The 20,307-nt window shown below is 32.2% G+C and overlaps 2 protein-coding genes across 2 annotated transcripts in view; both read left to right on the top strand.

Annotated features, from left to right (window-relative positions):
- The window catches only part of cv-c (RhoGTPase activating protein), a 232,080-nt gene extending 225,721 nt beyond the window's left edge, over window positions 1–6,359 (top strand). Inside the window, exons 15-20 of the mRNA XM_090113864.1 lie at window positions 182–341; window positions 720–814; window positions 1,813–1,950; window positions 2,335–2,475; window positions 2,957–3,139; window positions 4,155–6,359. Of these exons, the coding sequence (XP_089969990.1) occupies window positions 182–341; window positions 720–814; window positions 1,813–1,950; window positions 2,335–2,475; window positions 2,957–3,139; window positions 4,155–4,269 (832 nt within the window). The 3' untranslated portion in view covers window positions 4,270–6,359. The remainder of the gene's footprint in view (window positions 1–181; window positions 342–719; window positions 815–1,812; window positions 1,951–2,334; window positions 2,476–2,956; window positions 3,140–4,154) is intronic.
- Window positions 6,360–7,613: 1,254 nt separating this feature from the next.
- On the top strand, window positions 7,614–19,204 carry LOC149899770 (putative glutathione-specific gamma-glutamylcyclotransferase 2). Its single transcript, XM_090113890.1, has 3 exons — window positions 7,614–8,125; window positions 10,355–10,390; window positions 18,269–19,204. The coding sequence occupies exons 1-3, from the start codon at window positions 7,871–7,873 to the stop codon at window positions 18,782–18,784; spliced, it is 807 nt and encodes a 268-aa protein (XP_089970016.1). The 5' UTR covers window positions 7,614–7,870; the 3' UTR covers window positions 18,785–19,204.
- The last annotated feature ends 1,103 nt before the right edge of the window (window positions 19,205–20,307 follow it).

Raw genomic sequence — 20,307 nt, forward strand, 5'->3', positions numbered from 1 at the left:
ACATTCTGAAAAACAAACGCAACAAATAAAGTCTCCTTACCTCCTCCTTTTTTAAAAAAACTTTTGTTGAAATACGTACCTTCTATCCAGCTTTTGTATTCAATATTTTGAATTAATTTCCATTCTCCATATCCACACTAAAATTCCAAATATAATAATAAATAAAATATAATAATTACAGGATGATAATAGAAAGCGTAGCCGACCAACGCCAGATCAGCGAAAGCAGAGCAGCACACGCCTGTCTCTTATTACTCATACAGAAACACGCACAGTTGTTCTTAGCGCCCGCTGATATGCTCGCACGATGCAAGTTCAACTACTTCGAGGAAAGTGTGCCCGTAAGTATATGGGGATAAGGACTATAATTTTTTGGCTTGCCGCATTAAAGAAAAAAATTACAACTATAACACAACTATGGAACAGGTTTTCATGCAAATGAGTATATAGGAATAGACTATAATTCTTTGGCTTGCTGCATTAAAGAAAAAAATTGCAACTAAAGGAACAGGTTTTCATGTAAATTGCAATTAAACCAATAGTTGAAATAGAAATCATACAACAACTATCATTTTAATTGGATATGAGATAGATATGCTATTTATAGTGTTATAATTTAAAAAGCTATTGTATATTTAAATGTAAATAGTAGGTAAATACTATTTTTATTCTTACCTTAAATTTATGATACTTTATAATTTATAATACTCTAATTACAGGTGGCGCTTGAAGAATTAGGCGCAGACTTCAATCAAGACTGGAAGGGATTCCAGCAAGCCTGCATCAAAGCACTTTTAAAAGAAGCCAAAGAAAAGTAAGTGCCTTGTATTCACTTTGTTACTTTTCTTATTCTAACATGTATTATCTTATCCTAACAACATAATTTTCTTTCCATTCTAACATATTTCGTGCTTTTTTAGAGTCAGTGGGAGATCAGGGAAGAGGTGAGACGTGGATGTTAGATGAATGATCATAGATCTCATACTTTCACCTATCTGTTCTTTGCTTTCTAACTTTTTTATTCTTAACTTAAACTTTAACCAAATGTAACAATCTTCAAGTGGGGATCAGATGTCTACAGAAAATATATTTTAAAGTATGATGAAAGGTTTCTGACATATAAAATGATGTAGCTGCACCAGATACAGATAACCGTGTAATGCAGAAAATATGAAAGTAAAGAACAGATTTCACTATCACCTTCATTCTAGCTGTCTTGTGGGCACTTAGCCTTTAGGTGTTAGTGATATTGGTGTTATTAAAATAATAAATAATTCCTGAACAATATTGGTAAATTGTCTACAAAACTTCGAATACAATAAAATATTTTCTAATAAATTATTTTGCTCGGCGATATATTACCACGGCTAACAATGGCAAAAGCACAACTTTTACTTCGAATACAATAAAATATTTTCTAATAAATTATTTTGCTCGGCGATATATTACCACGGCTAATAATGGCAAAAGCACAACTTTTTGTACAATTTAAAGGCGGAATTGATTTAAATATGATAAACCTTAATCACAAATATAAATTGTTGTGTTAATATCAAATTATATTAACAAATACCCGCATTTAATCTAAAAAGACACAGTATTATAACTACCCTCAACAACAAAACAATCAAAATCAATTATTTATAATTTGAACTGGTGCTTGGATGCTCCATGCATAAAGCCACAATTCCCAATTTGATCTATTTTTTACGCAAGAAAACCTGACGGTACTTTTGCGCAAGTAATTTTTTCTAACTACTAAATACACCTAAATTCTCACAAGCAAAAACCAATTTATAATTTATAACACAGAACCCGCGGTTGGATGTCCGTATCGGGCGCAGCTACACACGTGGAGTTGTGCTGCAAGAAAGTGGGAGATGGTCATCCGTTACGCTTGTGGCGGGCCACGACTGATGTGGAGGCGCCGCCGCAGGAGGTTATGCAGAGGTATTGTATAGTTTACACTTTAGAATGAAATAGTTCGGTTTTTGGGTGTTAAATGATAGTTCAGTTGGCTGATTTGTCGGATTTCAAATAATATAATATGTAGTGAGTCAAGTAACAGATATTTTGAATAGTAATTCGCACTTTAAATCCATTAGATTCGAAATTGAATGGCGCGTAGGGGTTGTGTCTGATAATAATTTTATTATTGTGCATAGAAATTAAATATTAAATCGTCCAAAGCTGTTATTACTTTTTCATGAATGAAATTACATATAATGTTCCTATAATAATCATAATCATAGTATAGAATAAGTTGTAAAATGATTGTATAAATTCAATATCTTCACATTCAACTTGAAACTGAAACTATCTTATGCTTTGCAGGATACTCCGAGAGCGACATATTTGGGACGATTCGTTGGTGAAATGGAGGGTAGTTGAAAAGTTAGGGCCCAATGCAGAAGTGTTTCAGTATATTACAGCTTCGAGTTTCAATTTGCCACCGAGAGATTATTGCGTTTTAAGGTGAGTTTTTATACACGACTTTCTTGTATTTTTCTCATCTATTTTTGTCTTCTGTTTTTTGTCCATTCTGTGACAATAACATATTTTAACAGACTTCCTCATCAATGAAAATTTATTATAAGCATAATCAGATATAAACACATCGTCAGTATTTATGTGCACCTTGTTTTCCAAGGATTTTCAGTTTACACATTAATAAACAATCCAAATAATATTAAATCTCCCAATTCATTTTTTAAGCTATTGCATAGCTTCTATCGCGGGCCTTGAGCGCGGGGACTGAATCGAGAAATTCCGTAACGAAAAAACCTCACGCTCCCCACTCCGACGGACACGGAGGTGTGGCTTGAAGGCATAGCATGCAATACAAAGAATATACTACTCTCTAACGAGAGATGCAATAGCTTTACCGCGGCAGTCCCCGAGTGCCACACGTCCTTTTTTTTTTAATTTTCACTAAAATAAAACTTATTCTTTACAGATCATGGCAAGGCGGTGGTGGGGGTGGGGGTTGGTGTGCGGTCGCCGAAACGTCCGTCGCACACACTGGCGCTGAGTCAAGTGGAGCGGGGGCGAGGGGAGTGGTGCTCGCTTCACGGTACCTTGCGCAACCGGCGGGGAAGGGGAGAAGCCGGCTGGTGCATCTTGCGAGAGTGGATACTATGTAAGTACATATTATATACTACATGTATACTGGAATTACTCCTGATATAAGTCATCATTTTCATTTTTGCAATCAAACATGGTTACAACACAACAGACAACTTACATAATATAATAACTATAATATGTGGTACATTTATTGTTACATTTTGAACAATGTCTCCTATGCTAGGAAAAAAACCTGTGTTATAGGAGACATTCATCCGTCCTTTGTTACAATTAACAAAGGTCATGTAGGTCAAAAAAAGTCATGGTAGTTAGATGGCAAAATAGAATTTACATGTTTAGCATTGCTGAACTTGTTACAACCGACTTATTGTTGTCCTTTACTGCCAACATGAAAAACAAAAGAAAGAATGAAATTCAACATTTTATCAGGAAATTATCACATCAAATTAACATTAGGAATAGTCCGGGATACATCGCCCATTTTTGCAAGTGATTACTATCAAGCTAATTTTTCGTGAGTAGCTTTATTTTGATGAGATGCCCAATAATTTCATGTACGAAACTCTCGATTGTGGTAGCTTACAGAGATAACAAGGATAAAATATTTTGATTTGATGGTTCTCAAATATTAATTACTAACTGAATGTTTTTTTTTGTTCAATCTCAAGATAATTATCTAAATTATTCGAAAAAATATTTGTCCTACAAAATCTATGGTTTGATCAAAGAGTCCCCCTTTCCAATGTGTATCGATAACGAAGTCATCATAAATGATTACTAACCAGCAGATTTTTTTATTTTCACTTATTTAATACTTATATAATTCAACAAACATATTGTCCTACAAATTGCGTAATAAATATTTGAGAACCGTCAAATCAAAATTTTTTATCCTTGTTACCTCTGTAAGCTACCACAATCGAGAGTTTTGTACATGAAATTATTGGGCATCTCATCAAAATAAAGCTACTCACGAAAAATTAGCTGGAAAGTAATCACTTGCAAAAATGGGCGATGTATCCCGTACTAGAATAATACTAACTTTACATCTTATTCTCTCATTACAGGGGCAGAACACCGGAATGGTATAACAAATGCTACGGCCACATCTGCGCGCTGTATCTAGCTCGCATCCGAGCCTCCTTCAAGCACAATACAGAAGGCCCCGAATCAAATGTATGATCAAAACATTCCACTTAAGTCCAGTCATTTGACTCGACTTAAGTTTGACAACAATTGTGTGTCTACAGCCTAATATGGCAATCATGTAAAATACTTTACATTGTGGTTTTGATGATATTATCCATACTCAATAAATATTTTTAAATGTTTATTACCAGCAAAATGGTAATATAGGCGATGCATAATATTTTTATTGAAATATACTTTTAGATTTACAAAGTGTATTTACCTACCTCTATCTATGCTCTGTTTACATGAGACCAATTATTTTGACCATGACAGAAAAATGCCAAAACAATAATAATTTTGAAGATAATTAGTGGCATATTTTCAAGTTGGTTTCAATTTTGTGTCTCAAGCTAGTCAAATAATTTAACACTTTTTATAATGCAATAATAGACGTAAAATTTATTAAAAGAAAGAAAGTATTTGTATATGGCAATACCAGAAATATGTAAATAATTAATGTTATTTCTGATTAAGCAGTTGGTCATCTAGTGTAAACTGGGCATAACTAAAGTTTATCACAACCCACTCATGGGACCTACCAAAAATCCTGACTATTTGTATTTTTAATACTTTTTAGTGAAGTATTTAAATTCCCCTGGTGCATAATGTATATAGTTACAACCTACATAATTAATATAACATATAAGCATCACAATTTTCAATATATTATGATGGATATAATCTCATTATATTTATTAAAAGTAAATGTTTTACCAATCATTAAGAAGTTATCATAACATATCGCTAGTCATAATATATCTATGAAGTAATAAAAAATGTTGTGTGGTTTTATGAAACCACGGTAAAAGTGAAACTGTTCGAACGCTTCCGAACACTGCTTTGTGTAGCGCATGTCGCGTGACGGTCGGCTGCTGAGTAGGTATACCTACTTACAGTTGCGATACACGCGACATGCGCTACACAGACCAAAAAGTTTGAGACGATGTAATAAAAGTTTCACTTTAAAAAACATTATAACACATTAACCGTACCTGCCCTGTGTTCAGGAAAATATATAGTATTATATAAAATTATTTGTATATTCAATATTGTACTTACCACACTGGTGGGAGCTTTCAAGCTTTTGAAATGTAATTGTTGATGTTGTATGGACGTTTATGTAAAAAGTCTGATTGTAAATAGTTTAGATAGTAAAATGTGACCATCACAAAATTCTAGATTTATAAAAAGGTCTTTAGGGAGTGTGACATAATGACTACCCAATATATTATGAACTACAAAACAATATTTGTATAGTATTAAATGTAGTTTAAATAATATAAATAAATCTCGTGCAATTTTATGTCACATTTCATAAAGACAATTTATTTTTATTCCTGTTGTGGAAGAAAATGAAAGCCAAATATCACAATATTAGGTTAAGATAATGTTTGTAAATATGATGCAATGATATTTTGATGTAGTAATCTCAATAATTTATGTGTTGTTAGTTACCTGTGGAATCACAATTTTAATATAAATGTTGGTGCCCGTAAGAATAAGATATTTTTCCTTAACTATGTATTAAGTAATATTATTATATAAAGAAATATTTGTCTGCACATTATCTAAATAACACAATTTAAAATATATTATGTGCTTGCAGTATAAAGTAATAATTTATTAGTACAAGTTCAAAATAAATGCAGCCATACCAAATAATGTCCATTGTGAATCCATACTTCATTTTCATTCCGTGTATAATAGACTTACCAATAATTGTAAATGATTTTTAATATTTACCCACTTTGTCATTCCAATTCACTGATAAATTACAATTAGTGTAAAACTCACTTCAATAAGCCATATATTTTTTCACTTTTGTCCATAGGAAGTAAATCAGTAAATAAAGAAATATACAGAATGTAACACATGCAGAATGTATGATGGAAATTATTCGTGGAATTAGTAAAAATCTTTTTTCACGTTAGATATTATTATAAAATATTACAAAGGAATTTTTGAATTCATTGAATTTTCAAATCATAAACTAAACTGCCGCGTAAAATGTTGTCAAATTCCCTGACAATGGCAACAGATAAGTTTGCGATAAAATAATTATTATCTGTGTTTCAAAATAAGTATACGTCTTGAACCTCTTGAACTTATACATTGACTCCAAAATCATTATAAAACCTAGCTTTTGGTGTTTTTAATGTAACATTTTTAAAATTAACTATATCAATATAATATTAAATTGTGTAATATAATACTTATCTAGTACTTTACAAAAATACAAGTGATAATAATTATTATATTGACTGTTTAAATTTTGCCATCGCATGCACTCAATGTTACTGCTGGACTACATAATTATTATTATTCATTCTTATAATACTCCATGTTTCCATAATGTACGTTATCAGTGTGTAAAATAATATTATAAACTAATGCATTGTGATTTTATTCTTTATGAATTAAATGGACCATTATAAAGTGAAATTATGTTTTTTTTACTCCTTTCCATATTCCTACGACTAAGAAACTTATTAATCACTAGCTGCTCCGCGCGGTTTCACCCCCGTGGCTCCACTCCTGTTGGTCGTAGCGTGATGGTATATAGCCTATAGCCTTCCTCGATAAATGAGCTATCTAACACCGAAAGAATTTTTCAAATCGTACCAGTAGTTCCCGAGATTAGCGCGTTCAAACAAACAAACAAACAAACTCTTCAGCTTTATAATATTAGTATAGATAATAATATTAATTCATACTTGACACTGGCAAATAGTTATATCTTTTTGCCATAACAGGAAAAAATATTAGTATTATTAATTACTTAATATTATGCATACTGAGGAGGGTAATAATAAAATCGGTATGCAAAAAAAATCGTTAAAACTGATGTTTTTTATCATTCATTTTTTAATACACGCAGACATGCATGCATACACATAGAAATAATTGTGAGTACCTAGGTAGGTATAGACCTACCTACTCACAATAATTAAGTATTCTTGTAATGACAATGTTGTAGGTATAATACCAGTCTAAAGTCTTTTATGCATAAATATAAACTATTAATATAATATATTTTATTATTTTATTCTTACAGTAAGTACCTACATCTTTTAAATACAAGCGGCCAATGGATGTTTCTGAATGTTTAGAATTATCGATAGGTATAATTATTAGATTTATCATTATTATGTCCACATAACAAATGGAACGAAATTTATTTTTAACTACAATAATTTAAAATCGTAACAGAGCGCGGGAAACAGCTGCCGTGTCAACTGTCAATGTCATTAATAGACGTATGTCATTTCAATTCCGTATCCGATTTTCACTGGACGTCTCACCGCTCACGTCATCGGTGATCGGTCATTCGTCAGTCGTCACTCAGTTCACGATCATATGGCGAGATGGGTGGTGAAATTATAAAATTATTATCATTTATTTTATAGTATACGATTAACTTCTAAGTGCATTTAGCGAAAGTTCATGATGAGACAGTAGTATAAAAGATAGTTCAAATCTGTGATACTTTAATTATAAGAAGCCTTCATTGGCACTTTCACCTGCTTTTCCCTTATATTATCGGTGTCAATAAAAAGTATTTTTAAGAAAGTTCCGTGGTATAAATTCAAAAATGGAAACAACACAAAATTTTAAATCGGAGGCGAGCACTTCGTACTCTAAATCAGAAGAAAACAGTATAAATCCCAAAATTTCTGCTGATAAAGCTGAAGAAGTAATTCGTAAAGAACCTTTTTGGGTCTTCGGATATGGATCTCTTTGCTGGAATCCTGGTTTTGAATATCAGCAGTCGATAACTGGATACGTAAAGGGATTTTCTAGAAGATTTTGGCAAGGAAATACAACACATCGCGGGACTGATACTCATGTAAGTACCTATATTGAATTGAAATAGAATTAATTACTAAAATAACTGTTTAAAAATATCACGAAAAAGATAAAATACCACGAATACTCGATTCAAATTTTGAAGATAAGTAAAGAAGTATTTTCAAATGAAGACATTCCATACATAAAACGAATTTAATTCATTTTTAAATTTCGAATCTTCACGTCTGGCTGATGCAACTTTTGCGCGTCCTTTCACATTTTTGCACCTTGATCATGCGCCTTGATTATGAAGTTCCGACTTCCAATTTTATTTTAAGAAATATTACCATAAATAATTGGAAAAGAAGACATGTACATGTACAGTAGGTAAAAATAGCTTGAGTATTGTCTGTACAGTAGGTATGTATATTATACACAATGTCTCATCTCATACTCTTCATGTTTTATTTCATTAATAGATATACAAAATATATTTAGTTAATTCAAACTATCTTCATTAATTGTGTGAATAATTGTAACACCATTTATGATGTGTTCTTATAGATAAGAGTAAGTGGCACTCCAATACATTAATGTGCTTAATGGACTGATAAAATCTAAGCTTATAGTCAATAAATAATTTGGAAAATCCAAAAGTGCACGCCTCATAATTTTTTTTTAATAAATATTTATTAATTATTATTTTTGTTTATTTAATAACAATTAAACCACATCGAATCAGACCCTGAAAAATGAAAGGGTTCTATTCCTGAGCATACTCAAGCGTAAGAGAAAAAAAAAGACTCGATTAGTAAAGTATTTCGGTCGCTATCGTGTTAACAAGAAAAAGGATCTGCACATACAGACACACGGACGTCCAAGACAGAACTTTTTTAAACTGTTTTTTAACTAGTTTAAATAACAAAAATGACATCAAAAATATCATGAACGTTAAAAATAGTGTTTTTTCTTAATATGTGTGTGTATGTATTATCTTACAAGTGCAATGTATGATACATAAAGACATTTTAAGTTTGAAAAATCAGATGTTTTGCGCGAAGTGACAGTAGTACCCACCTCAACGCTTCGCTTATGAGGCGTGCAATACTTTGAAAACAAATTAGCAACTGTGTTTGATCTATATTATGTAGACATCAATCCAATATTTCATTTAAGTAATGTTCTATTTCTGTGCAGAATCTATACTTCTATACTAATATAATAAAGCTGAAGAGTTTGTTTGTTTGAATGCACTAATCTCAAGAACAACTGGTCCGATTTGAAAAATTGTTTCAGTGTTAGATAGCCCGTTTATCGAGGAAGGCTATAGGCTATAATATATCATCTCGCTAAGACCAACAGGAGTGGAGCACTGCGTATAAAACCGCAGGGCACAGCTAGTTAAAAATAAAATAAGACCATATATAATATATTCAAATATAATATAGTTAAGTTTTGTTTCAAGAACTCGGCTCTCAACTAAAAAAGTGCATATGTCAGTACTTACTAAAGGTCTCAATACTAATTTCCAATCATTACTTTTGCAGCACAAGCACCTTTGTATTTTCAGATGTGACAAATAATAAAATTATACATACTGAGTTAGTTACATTTACTATGTGCTCAAACATTAACATTTGGCTTTGATGAATATATCTAGCGATTTTTTAGTAACAAGAATATGTAACTTTTTCTTACAAAAATATTTACAAATTTGGTTTATTCTATTTATTTGACATTGTAATAAAAAATAAAACATATTATAAACCTTCAGATTGAGATATTTATTATCAAGTGTTGAAGATGCCTTGAATTAAATTATAATATTAATCAGATGTTAATATGACAACAGTAACACATATTACAATAATTAATTATAGACCAAGTAGATATATTATAATAGATTGCATATTGATTGAAATATTTTCTTTGTTAAGCTTTACTTCAAATTTCAAAATAAGCACAATATACAGACTACATATAATTGATATTATTATTTATTATGATAGTATGACAAAAAATATAGGCCGAACATGTGTCAGAAGTGAAACTTCCATGGCAAGATTAAAAGATACCAAAATCATCGCCTAACTCCATTACGTGACGGTATTGCCATAATGCGACAATGAAATTTTACTTTCAACGTGCCTAAAAAAATTTCACTACAAAAAAAATGTTTTTGTAAAATTGGTATTATTTTCTTTAGCTTGTAAAACTAAACTAACCATATCTTTCTAAAATTCATATTCGTTAAAAAAAATCCTAATAAAAAAATATTTTGTTACAGCCTGGCCGTGTCGCTACTTTAATCGAAGACAATGAGGTATGTAAACATATTCAATGCAATTAGCAATTTTACACATTAAACAGTTGTCAGGATGTTTAAACTTTCCTAGCTAAACACTGGCATTTACGAAAAGAACTAATTTCTAGAATAAAGCGACCTACATTTTGTTAAAATTAAAATTAATATGCGCTCTAAACGATCTTGTAATAATCCTACATAGATTTAATCTTTTATTAGGATTTAATAATGAAAAATATAGTAGTCTGAATATAATCTCTATACAAGACTACAAAAATCAGCGTTCAAAGTTTGCTTGCGAATCAATAAACGTATGATAGTAACAAATAGACTACCAATAGCGATTTTACGTAGATTTTTTTCACAAAAAATAGGTTATTTATTGGCATAAAAATGTTGATGTTGGTGAGCATAATATATAGTCTGTATGAGTTATGTGCATTTCTTAATATGTACATTACTTCTAGCCTCTAGGTACTGACACTTCGCAATATCTTCGTTACCCATTTCTCATATTCTATACTTAGTATCTTAATATCTACACATACAGATATAAATAAAATAAGATGGCGAATAGTTCGTTGAACCTAGAGCATTAGTTACAGCCCTTTTCTCATAGAAGTTTACAAAATAAGATTACAAGACAATTTACCATAACTGTTGAAATAATTTCCAAACGGTCAATTAGCCTCATTACGAAAACGTTTGATCACAATTCGGGATTTCCTAATAAACCGAAAATTGCCAATTGTTCTAATTTTTAACCAATTTTATGGTCAAACTGATTGGGTGGTTTCTATGCCCAATCTCACTGCCTTCTAATTTAACATTAACTTGCACAATAAATTGTACCCTAGGAAATATAATCGATGTAGATATGCTACGTTGTTTATGTGGTCATGTCAGGTGTTAATAATAAAAGATCAGCCTTCATCTGTCACAAGAACAATGAAATAACCACAAAGTACAACACATGCTCTAAGATACAATTAATGTATATCTAATTACATTCTTAAAACTATCTTTATAACTACTTGAATAGGCTTTAGAATCGTTACATATATTACAGAGCTGATGAACGGTAAATTTTGGTATCTCTATAGGAGCTATTTTTGCATTATTATTAAGTGATATGTTTTCCCTAACTACGTAAATCATAATACCACGTATTTGTATGACGTAAGCATATTTGCAACTGCACTGGGGTTCTTGAGAAGAGCCAAGGACTGAAGACCTTCACCTCTTCTTTATGTTGGAACAACATATTCATTACATTTATGAGACATCCGTTTTATAAGTTTGGTGATTTAATATTGTAACCTAATTACCATATAAGTATCCACACGCCGCGTCTGCAGTCTGTTCGCGAATTTTATTGCACCGATTTTCATTCTCTTTTAATCAATGGATAGCGTGGTTCTAGATGTAGGTTTACCAACATTTATTCTATTCGTATAAAACGAAAAATAAATAATTTGGAAAATCCAAAAGTGCACGCCTCATAATTTTTTTTTAATAAATATTTATTAATTATTATTTTTGTTTATTTAATAACAATTAAACCACTTCGAATCAGACCCTGAAAAATGAAAGGGTTCTATTCCTGAGCATACTCAAGCGTAAGATAAAAAAAAAGACTCGATTAGTAAAGTATTTCGGTCGCCATCGTGTTAACAAGAAAAAGGATCCGCACATACAGACACACGGACGTCCAAGACAGAACTTTTTTAAACTGTTTTTTAACTAGTTTAAATAACAAAAATGACATCAAAAATATCATGAACGTAAAAAATAGTGTTTTTTCTTAATATTATGTGTGTGTATGTATTATCTTACAAGTGCAATGTATGATACATAAAGACATTTTAAGTTTGAAAAATCAGATGTTTTGCGCGAAGTGACAGTAGTACCCACCTCAACGCTTCGCTTATGAGGCGTGCAATAATGCTAAAGTACCTTTAAGTATGCCGTAAAGAATGACCATCGGGTGCTCCAATTACTCGATACTTACCGTAATATACAATTTTAATGAACTTGTGGACAATCGTGTTTCAATTGACGACTGATACATTACAAACTTCTCATAGAATTAACACACAACAATAAAAACAAAATCTTATGTTTCATTTAAGCCCAAAGTATCTTACTTAAAAATAATAAAATAATCTTTAAAATCGATCACCCAGTCGAAAGTTCTGAGACAACAAACCTAAAAAATTGGACGAATTGAGAACTTGTCCCCCCTTTTTAAATCGGTTGAAAAAAGGCAATATTATGCATCTAACATGCCCAGTAGGGGGAGTCCGGGAGACTTGAACCGCTTTTTACTAAAAACTCTATAAAATCCGATCAGTGACCTTGAGAGCTTTAAGATCTACACCATATGGAAGCCTTATTATCTAGCTAAGATTTTATACTATTCTGAAAATAAAAATTGTAACCAGAACGTAGTAAACTAAGTTGTAATGAAAAATGAGTTTTGATTCAAGTCTCCCCAACCGGCGGGACACTTGCCCATCAGGTGCGGGACACTTGCCCATGCCTTTTTAGAGAGGGGAAATGAAGCAAATAAAGCATATTATCCATTAGTTATGTATTATTTAGACACATTTAACAATAACTAGATTATTCATAATCATCTTGTAAACAATTTAGAGAAAATAATTAACCAAATGTTTTCAGAACAACTCCTAAACATAACATTCGCTTCTTTTTATTAATTAAATGCTCGTTTTGAGGTATCTACTGCTATATAAATCTACCAAAACTAATTTAAAGACATTCATTCTTACAATTAATTAAGAATAGCTATCAGTCTCAAAGATTGCATATGCAAAATCAACATAGGTTTAGTAATTCAATTTGTTGCTCGTTACATTTTATTGCACTTGTGACAAGTTAACTCTTCTACGCCATTTTTAGTGAGGCCGACACATAATGGATGTACCTACAACAAGAAACACAAAGACGCTTATATCCAATATCTCATCTTTTGTTCACCTAACAGGTAATACCGTAAAGTGGTTCTGTCTATCCCATACGTGATTGCAATTTAACGAATAGATTTGCCACTCTTTATTTCTCTGACTGCGCTTTTCATCTCAGACTTAGTAAATGGTTTCCTGCGACGACTAGGTACCTTCCTTAGGCTTATTCTGAAATGGCATTTTCTTTCTGAAACAAAACAAAAGCTAACTTAATTGTACCTATACAAACTGCAAAAGGAGAGTTGAACCACTGTTTAAGTCTCCCGACTGCAGAATGGTTCAACTCTCCCGAACCCGACACAAGGCCATATCTTGATTTTTTCCAAGAAATCCACTATCAACTGGAGAACAAAACTGAACATACGACAAAATATGATAATCTAGTAATGCAATAACGTAGGTGTTTGATACATACCGTCATAAATGCGTGCATAGCAATTAAAACACCAAATCCAAAAAAATTCACTCCGCGACGATGAAACCACTTTTTCGGAACTCACGTTCGAACGCATCTGTTATAACTCAAAATTGGGAGTTGCTTGGGATTGGCGGGTTACGCGCGTTTATTTGTTTGCCACTTGGCGTAATTTGGAGCCTAATTTAAAAAGTTATTGAAAGTGGTTCAACTCTCCCACCTGGGCAAGTCTCCCGGTTTCCCCCTACATAAATAATCAGCCGTGAATAATTTCGAAACAACGGCGTATTGTTTATACCTACATTTAATTCCATTATCAGCGGCTATGGTAGCACGTGCCTTTGTTTATTGTGGTTATCGTCTAAGTTATTTCAATTTATGCTATTCAAATATTAATGTTTATTCAAGAGTGATAAACTGACTATGCTACTTACAACGTTACTAGAGCAATAGAAATGAGAAATGAGGATTGAGGATTATACTATTTTAGTAATAAAAAGTTTGTGAGTATGATTCGTGACCTTATTGCTCATAGTTTCTAATACAGATAAAGAGTCAGACGAACAGCGTCTCGTCAGCGACAAAGTCTAAAGATTAGTAATACTTACTAATAGCACACTATTACAATTCCTAGTGTTTTTAAACATTGCAATAGTATAATATGTAGTACTTTTGGTACGGAACCCTACACATAAACCGCAGTTCTTACATAGTTATAGTTCGATTCGATTCAAACTTAATGGCGATTCGGAAGTTAGGTGCAGGTGGGAGTGCGGGTGCACAAAAGTCACTTAACCTAGTATCTAATATGTGCCAAAATTGTTTTCTGCGCATCGGAACGTACCTACGATGTTCCGAGGTTTCAATCTTACTATAACTCGTCACCAATTTGATATCTCTCCGTCTCTCGATAAAGGGTATCCGGTGCTTTGCGAATTGAAGGCAAGTGTCGGCTGTCGTGCCACGTGACCCTACACATAATCCTGTTATGGTTTTATTTCTATAAATGTCGCTTGCTATCGGATAAAATGCAATCCTATAATGAAGACGTTGTAACGTATTTAAATTGTTAGTGTCAGTTGATAACTTGTACAATGTACATACTCTTATTTAACGCTACATTTTCTAACACAATTGATATAAAACTACACATTCGATAAATTATAATTTAAATTGAAATTTTTTTAACGTTTTTTGAACAATGAAAACTCGAATGCACATTTCAAATTAAAATTAATATCTAAATCAAACCGCGATAATGACCTAGAGCGAAAATATAAATATTTAAAAATATATTTTTAGGTTTTGCAAAATCAAGTATCAAGAAGCTTATATTTGTATTTTTATCAACAGCTGTTCTGATGAATGACAAGAAAATATCGTGTCTAGACTGGATTAAGCCCATTCATCGTGATGACAGAAAAATTGCCTGTCTATATTTTACGTAAACACTCAATGCAATGACATCTTTAATCTTATATTTCAATCATTTCATCTTCAAAGAAAGTACAAAAAGCCTACAGACTTGTTTCTTGAGTTTGAATCTTCGGAACTACGTTTCCGATTTGTGAACTCTTTCAGTGAAAGATAGCCCATTTATCGAGGAAGGCAATAGGCTATATATATATATACATCATCACGCTGACCAACAGGAGCGGAGCAATGCGGGTAAAACTACAATGCACAGCAAGTTATTACAACTAGGTAATAGGAACGTACATAGAGCATATTGCATATATGGAGGCAATAGGTTCATAATATCAAACAAAGCACGTTACAATAATAGAGCTATTATAAACGATATCGAAACTATAACAATCATATTTTTATACAAAGGTTGGTAGTTTGAACAATGGACATATAAAACAATATCTCCTTATGTGAATCGTATAGGTACATCCTTTATCTTCTATACATACTAATATTATATAGCTGAAGAGTTTGTTTGTTTGAACGCGCTAACCTCCGGAAGTACCGGTGCGATTTGAAAAATTATTTCACTGTTAGATTGTCCATTTATCGTGTAAGGCTATCATCACGCTAAGATCAATCAATGTGGTAAAACTGCGGTTCAAGCAATTCGGACAAAACCGCGGTGCACAGCTGTTTAGATAAATTCGTAACATCTTGACCTGGTTCATTTCTAGTGTATTTAGGTTCGACGACAGTTTCGTCGTGATAAAAATTTGCGCAGTTGTCTTCGCTAAAACAAAAATAAACTGTTCTACGCAAAAATGCTACTTTTTGTGACGTCACTTGTTTAATTCTTGACGCGTTATCTCAAGACAAATCATACAAACGTTTTAAACAACAATATTATGTTTAGGTCAAAGCTATGTTGTACACATAGATTAGGGGAAAACATAATCGCGATTAGAATTTTAATCCCTACTAATATAATGCGAACGTCTTTCTACCTATTTGTTACGCTTTCACGGCTAAACCAGAGCAACGTTTTGTATTAAATTTGCAGACCAGGTTAAAACAAACACTACTTTTTTCCAATGATCAATCCCTAAAGAATTTGAAATGGTGCTTACTGCATTGTCAGCAGCTTGTCTCAGGTTCAGTTGTTAGTCTTCAACAAATTGATTAAAACTACGGCGCGTGTATGGTAACACGCTTTTGCATTCAAAAGCTTCTTATAGTATTGACGTAGGTATGGTAGAAATAAGAATTTTATATAACACAGTAGCACCACACTTTCTTCTAACAAGATCATCCATATTATCTAATAGTATATTTATATAACGTCTTATTTTATGTTGTCGACTGCGATAACGCTTATCATGGGACTATTTGGGTGTCTAGACTACTTGTACTATGTATTTATCATAATATGATAGCAAAAAGCCAAATATAGATTGCCATAGTATGCATATTCTATGTAATTAATCTCGCTTTTATTGTTAACTAGCTGCGCCGCACGGTTTCACCCGCGTGGTTCAGCACCTGTGGATCTTAGTGTGATGATAAGCCTATTAGCTTTCCTCGATAGATGGGCTATCTAACACCGAAAGATTTTTTCAAATCGGACCTGATTCCTGAGATTAGCGCATTCAAACAAACTCTTCAGCTTTATTATATGGAGTATAGAAGATAATAGCATCCATCAAAATAGTAGAGTAGCTGTAGTAAAGTTCAATTTCAGAAGTTCACCTTGAACAACAAGTTTTTGAGGATTTAATAATAACGTAGATGCTATGACACACGTGAGAAAATTCTCATAAACCCTAGAAAATATCGTGGGCCTCATCTATCTTTAGACGATACTTCCGCGCGCCCTTTTCCCTCATAAAATGTTCATATAATAGAAAAGGTTTAAATATCTGTGATGTTTTGATTCTAAATTAGTACCTAGTAGTAGAGTTCAATGTTATACAATACGTAGGTATCGGTGAAAATACTTTTGTAACCGTTCCAAAATTTATTGGCACGTAGCATTTCATTCACTACGTTAAAACTTAGAATCAATATCGTTCAATAATAATCAATATCAATATTATTGAATCCAAATATGTAAATGGCCGCTCCTGCGAATTTATAAATAAATAAAATTTCACCCGAATTCTAAAGACCTCGGATTAAGTATTTTTAACACGGGACAAAGGCCGTGACACATATTGAGGCCAGACTGATAAAACTGGCCAGACCAAATATCAGCTATTTGTAAATTCCTGCACACTCGTATCAAAATATTAATTGATGTTATTATGTCTAGCTAAATAATGTAAATGTGTGTCGTAATTTCTCTTGTTTTTTATCATAAAAACATGTTGACGATGTAAGTTTTATATGTATTGTACCATTAAAATAATCAATTAATCACTTGCTCCATCTGAGTGATTGTAATTCCTTCCTCTTATTTTCTTTAAATCAACCCATGTATAGACAGTTTTTTTTCCCAATCATATATTAATACTATCCATCGTGATTAATCGCATACATCTTCAGGATATATGCGATAGATAATAATTTTATTTCGCAAATTAGAATTAAGACCAATAGGGTTTATTTCACAATTTACAACGATATCGTCAAGTACCTAAGGTTACGAAAACTTGCGACACGTTCACAGTGGATGCTAATATGATGTTATCAGCAAGTTAATAGCTCCACGTGTTTCACTAATGCCAACTATCACCGACCCTTGCTATCGTATCTTTTTATTACTAGGAAATAAAGGAAAGTTACCTAATTTCCCTGTAACATCAACTGTAAAAACCATTAAAGTACTCTTATAAAGAGAAACGTTTGTAAAAACTACAAAAATGCCACACAAAAAATTCTAGAAGTAAGAAAATAAAACGGAATCTTGTTTACGGAAAATCAACAATAATTCATTTTGAATTGATCCTCACAAACCACGTAATCGAGTTTTTATGCATTCCTAGTCTTATCAAGGTTCAATCGATTGAATGCACTACTGACCAATTCGTTTACGTTTATATTCCTACAAAACATATTTAAACAGACGTGTTTTTATTGTTGCAGGGTATCACATGGGGAAAAGCGTTCCTAGTTGCTGCGGATAACAGCGCTGCGTTACCTTACCTCTCAACCAGAGAGTGCCAGCTCGGAGGCTACCGGACCTACACCGTAAATTTCCACCCACGAACTTCCCAATTCCTTCCAGGAAATAGCAATAACAAAAAGGACGCTCTCCTCTACATAGCAATTCCTGAAAACCGACATTGGTTGGGTGCAGCACCGCTTCCAGAAATCGCAAAGCAAATTCTAGAATGCCGTGGTTCTGCCGGTTCCAATGTAGAATACCTTCTGAGATTAGCGGACTTCATGCGGGAAGAAGTGCCTGAAGCTCTGGACGAGCATTTGTTTTCCCTAGAACGGTTAGTTAGGAAATTCGCAGCGGACATGAAGATAGGGTTACAGTCTCTCATGGGAGAGGCAAGGGAAAGGGAAGAAGAGAAGGAAGCTAAAGCGGTTGTTCCCAGCTCGTATTATGCGTCACGTATTCCGGATAAGAAATTGCGTTGCGTCAATATGTGATTTAGCCTTTATTTCTTCAATTGTGAAATGCCAGGCATTTGTGGCCTAACCTTTGATACTGACATACAAATTGTTTCGTTTCATTGGAACTGTATTTAAGTGAAATATAAAATGGATTAAAATTGTTTGTATTCGAAGTGCCCTTTGGTTGCCGATTCGCTTTCTTTAGTAAAAAGTTTAGGAAAATATATGTATAGCTGTAAGGAAACAAGCTTTAAGCCGGAATAAGATGTTTCTAGTATTTAAGCTTCTGTTTTGTTTCACATGTGATAGTTTATGCGAGTTCATTGTTTTAATATTTCGTAATAACATTATCTCGAATAATAGTCATATTTTGTAAATAAACTTGACATTACATGTAATTATGACTAAAATACTTTTCTTTGTTATTGACATTAAAGTATTAGTGTGTGTTTTAAATTTTTAAACTATAAAGTGTAATTTCTGATAATTTCTATAATTTTTTTCTGTCTCATAGACCACTCAGTGGGGACTGGGGTTCTCTGTATTCTAACGGTCAAAAATAAGGAAAAAATACCAGTGATTATATTCATGACAAATGCCATTAATTTTCTAATTTATTGCGCATTGAGTAATTTAAATCGACATAATTAGATTGATCATAGACAGCTTATTATTTTGTAAATATTAATGTTAAAAGTAATATACCAAAAAACGAAAAGTATTATGTATGTTCGAATCTGTTAGGTTAAGTTGGAGATTTTAGCTATTATATTATTATTTCAAATTGTATATTTTACTTGTGTTTTAGTTAAATCATTGTTATATGGTATTTAAAATACTAATGAGTCAACATGCTTCAGAAATTGTGTTATTTGAAACCACGAATGTATGTCAATGAACTGTAAACTTAATTATAAAGAAAACACATATTTAAGGTATTATTGTAAATTGACACCGTTTCCTCGAAGGGGACTCAAATATTGAAGCTAGCGTGATTTGTATGACTTTAATATTTTGTAACTAAAATAAGACCTGCATGAGGCGTAAATAAATGAAATTGAATTATATATGAAGTTTTATTTAATACAAAATCTATCTAAATACCTAGAAAAAACACACCAAAAATACTTGATACTCAGATCGAGCAAGTGATTTACCTGATAAATGTTTCTAAATATTGATTCATTATGTACACATACGATTTTAAACTTTTTGAATGAAAAAATTATAAAATGCTTATAGCACAGAGAATATAATACTAACTTTTATAAGCATAGTATTAAAGTACCTACAAAAGTATTGGTACTTTTTCGCATACGTAGTTGCGCTAGTCTATCTATTATCAATCCTTACGCTACTAATTTTACATACACAAGCCATTAGGTACTCTTCACAATTAAACGAATTCCATTACCCAACGATACTTTTTTGGTCTGCGGCTGCCCTTTATCCAAATTCAACTTAGTAAAATATCTTCCATCCCTAGACCTACCTACATTGTTCTATAATTGCTTAGTAAGGTTCAACTTAAAAACTTCTCATATATATTTTCATTCTAT

The sequence above is a fragment of the Colias eurytheme genome, chromosome 20 (genome assembly GCF_061535395.1).
Source record: "Colias eurytheme isolate Ceu_HAF_F1 chromosome 20, ilColEury1 Martin Lab GWU primary, whole genome shotgun sequence".
NCBI classification, from domain to species: domain Eukaryota; kingdom Metazoa; phylum Arthropoda; class Insecta; order Lepidoptera; family Pieridae; genus Colias; species Colias eurytheme.

Excerpts from the sequence above, each read along its gene's own strand:
- LOC149899770 (XM_090113890.1), top strand. The coding sequence starts at position 7,871 with ATGGAAACAACACAAAATTTTAAATCGGAGGCGAGCACTTCGTACTCT. Across the intron at positions 8,126-10,354 it reads ATCGCGGGACTGATACTCAT|CCTGGCCGTGTCGCTACTTT; the intron begins GTAAGTACCTAT and ends ATTTTGTTACAG. Across the intron at positions 10,391-18,268 it reads CTTTAATCGAAGACAATGAG|GGTATCACATGGGGAAAAGC; the intron begins GTATGTAAACAT and ends TTATTGTTGCAG.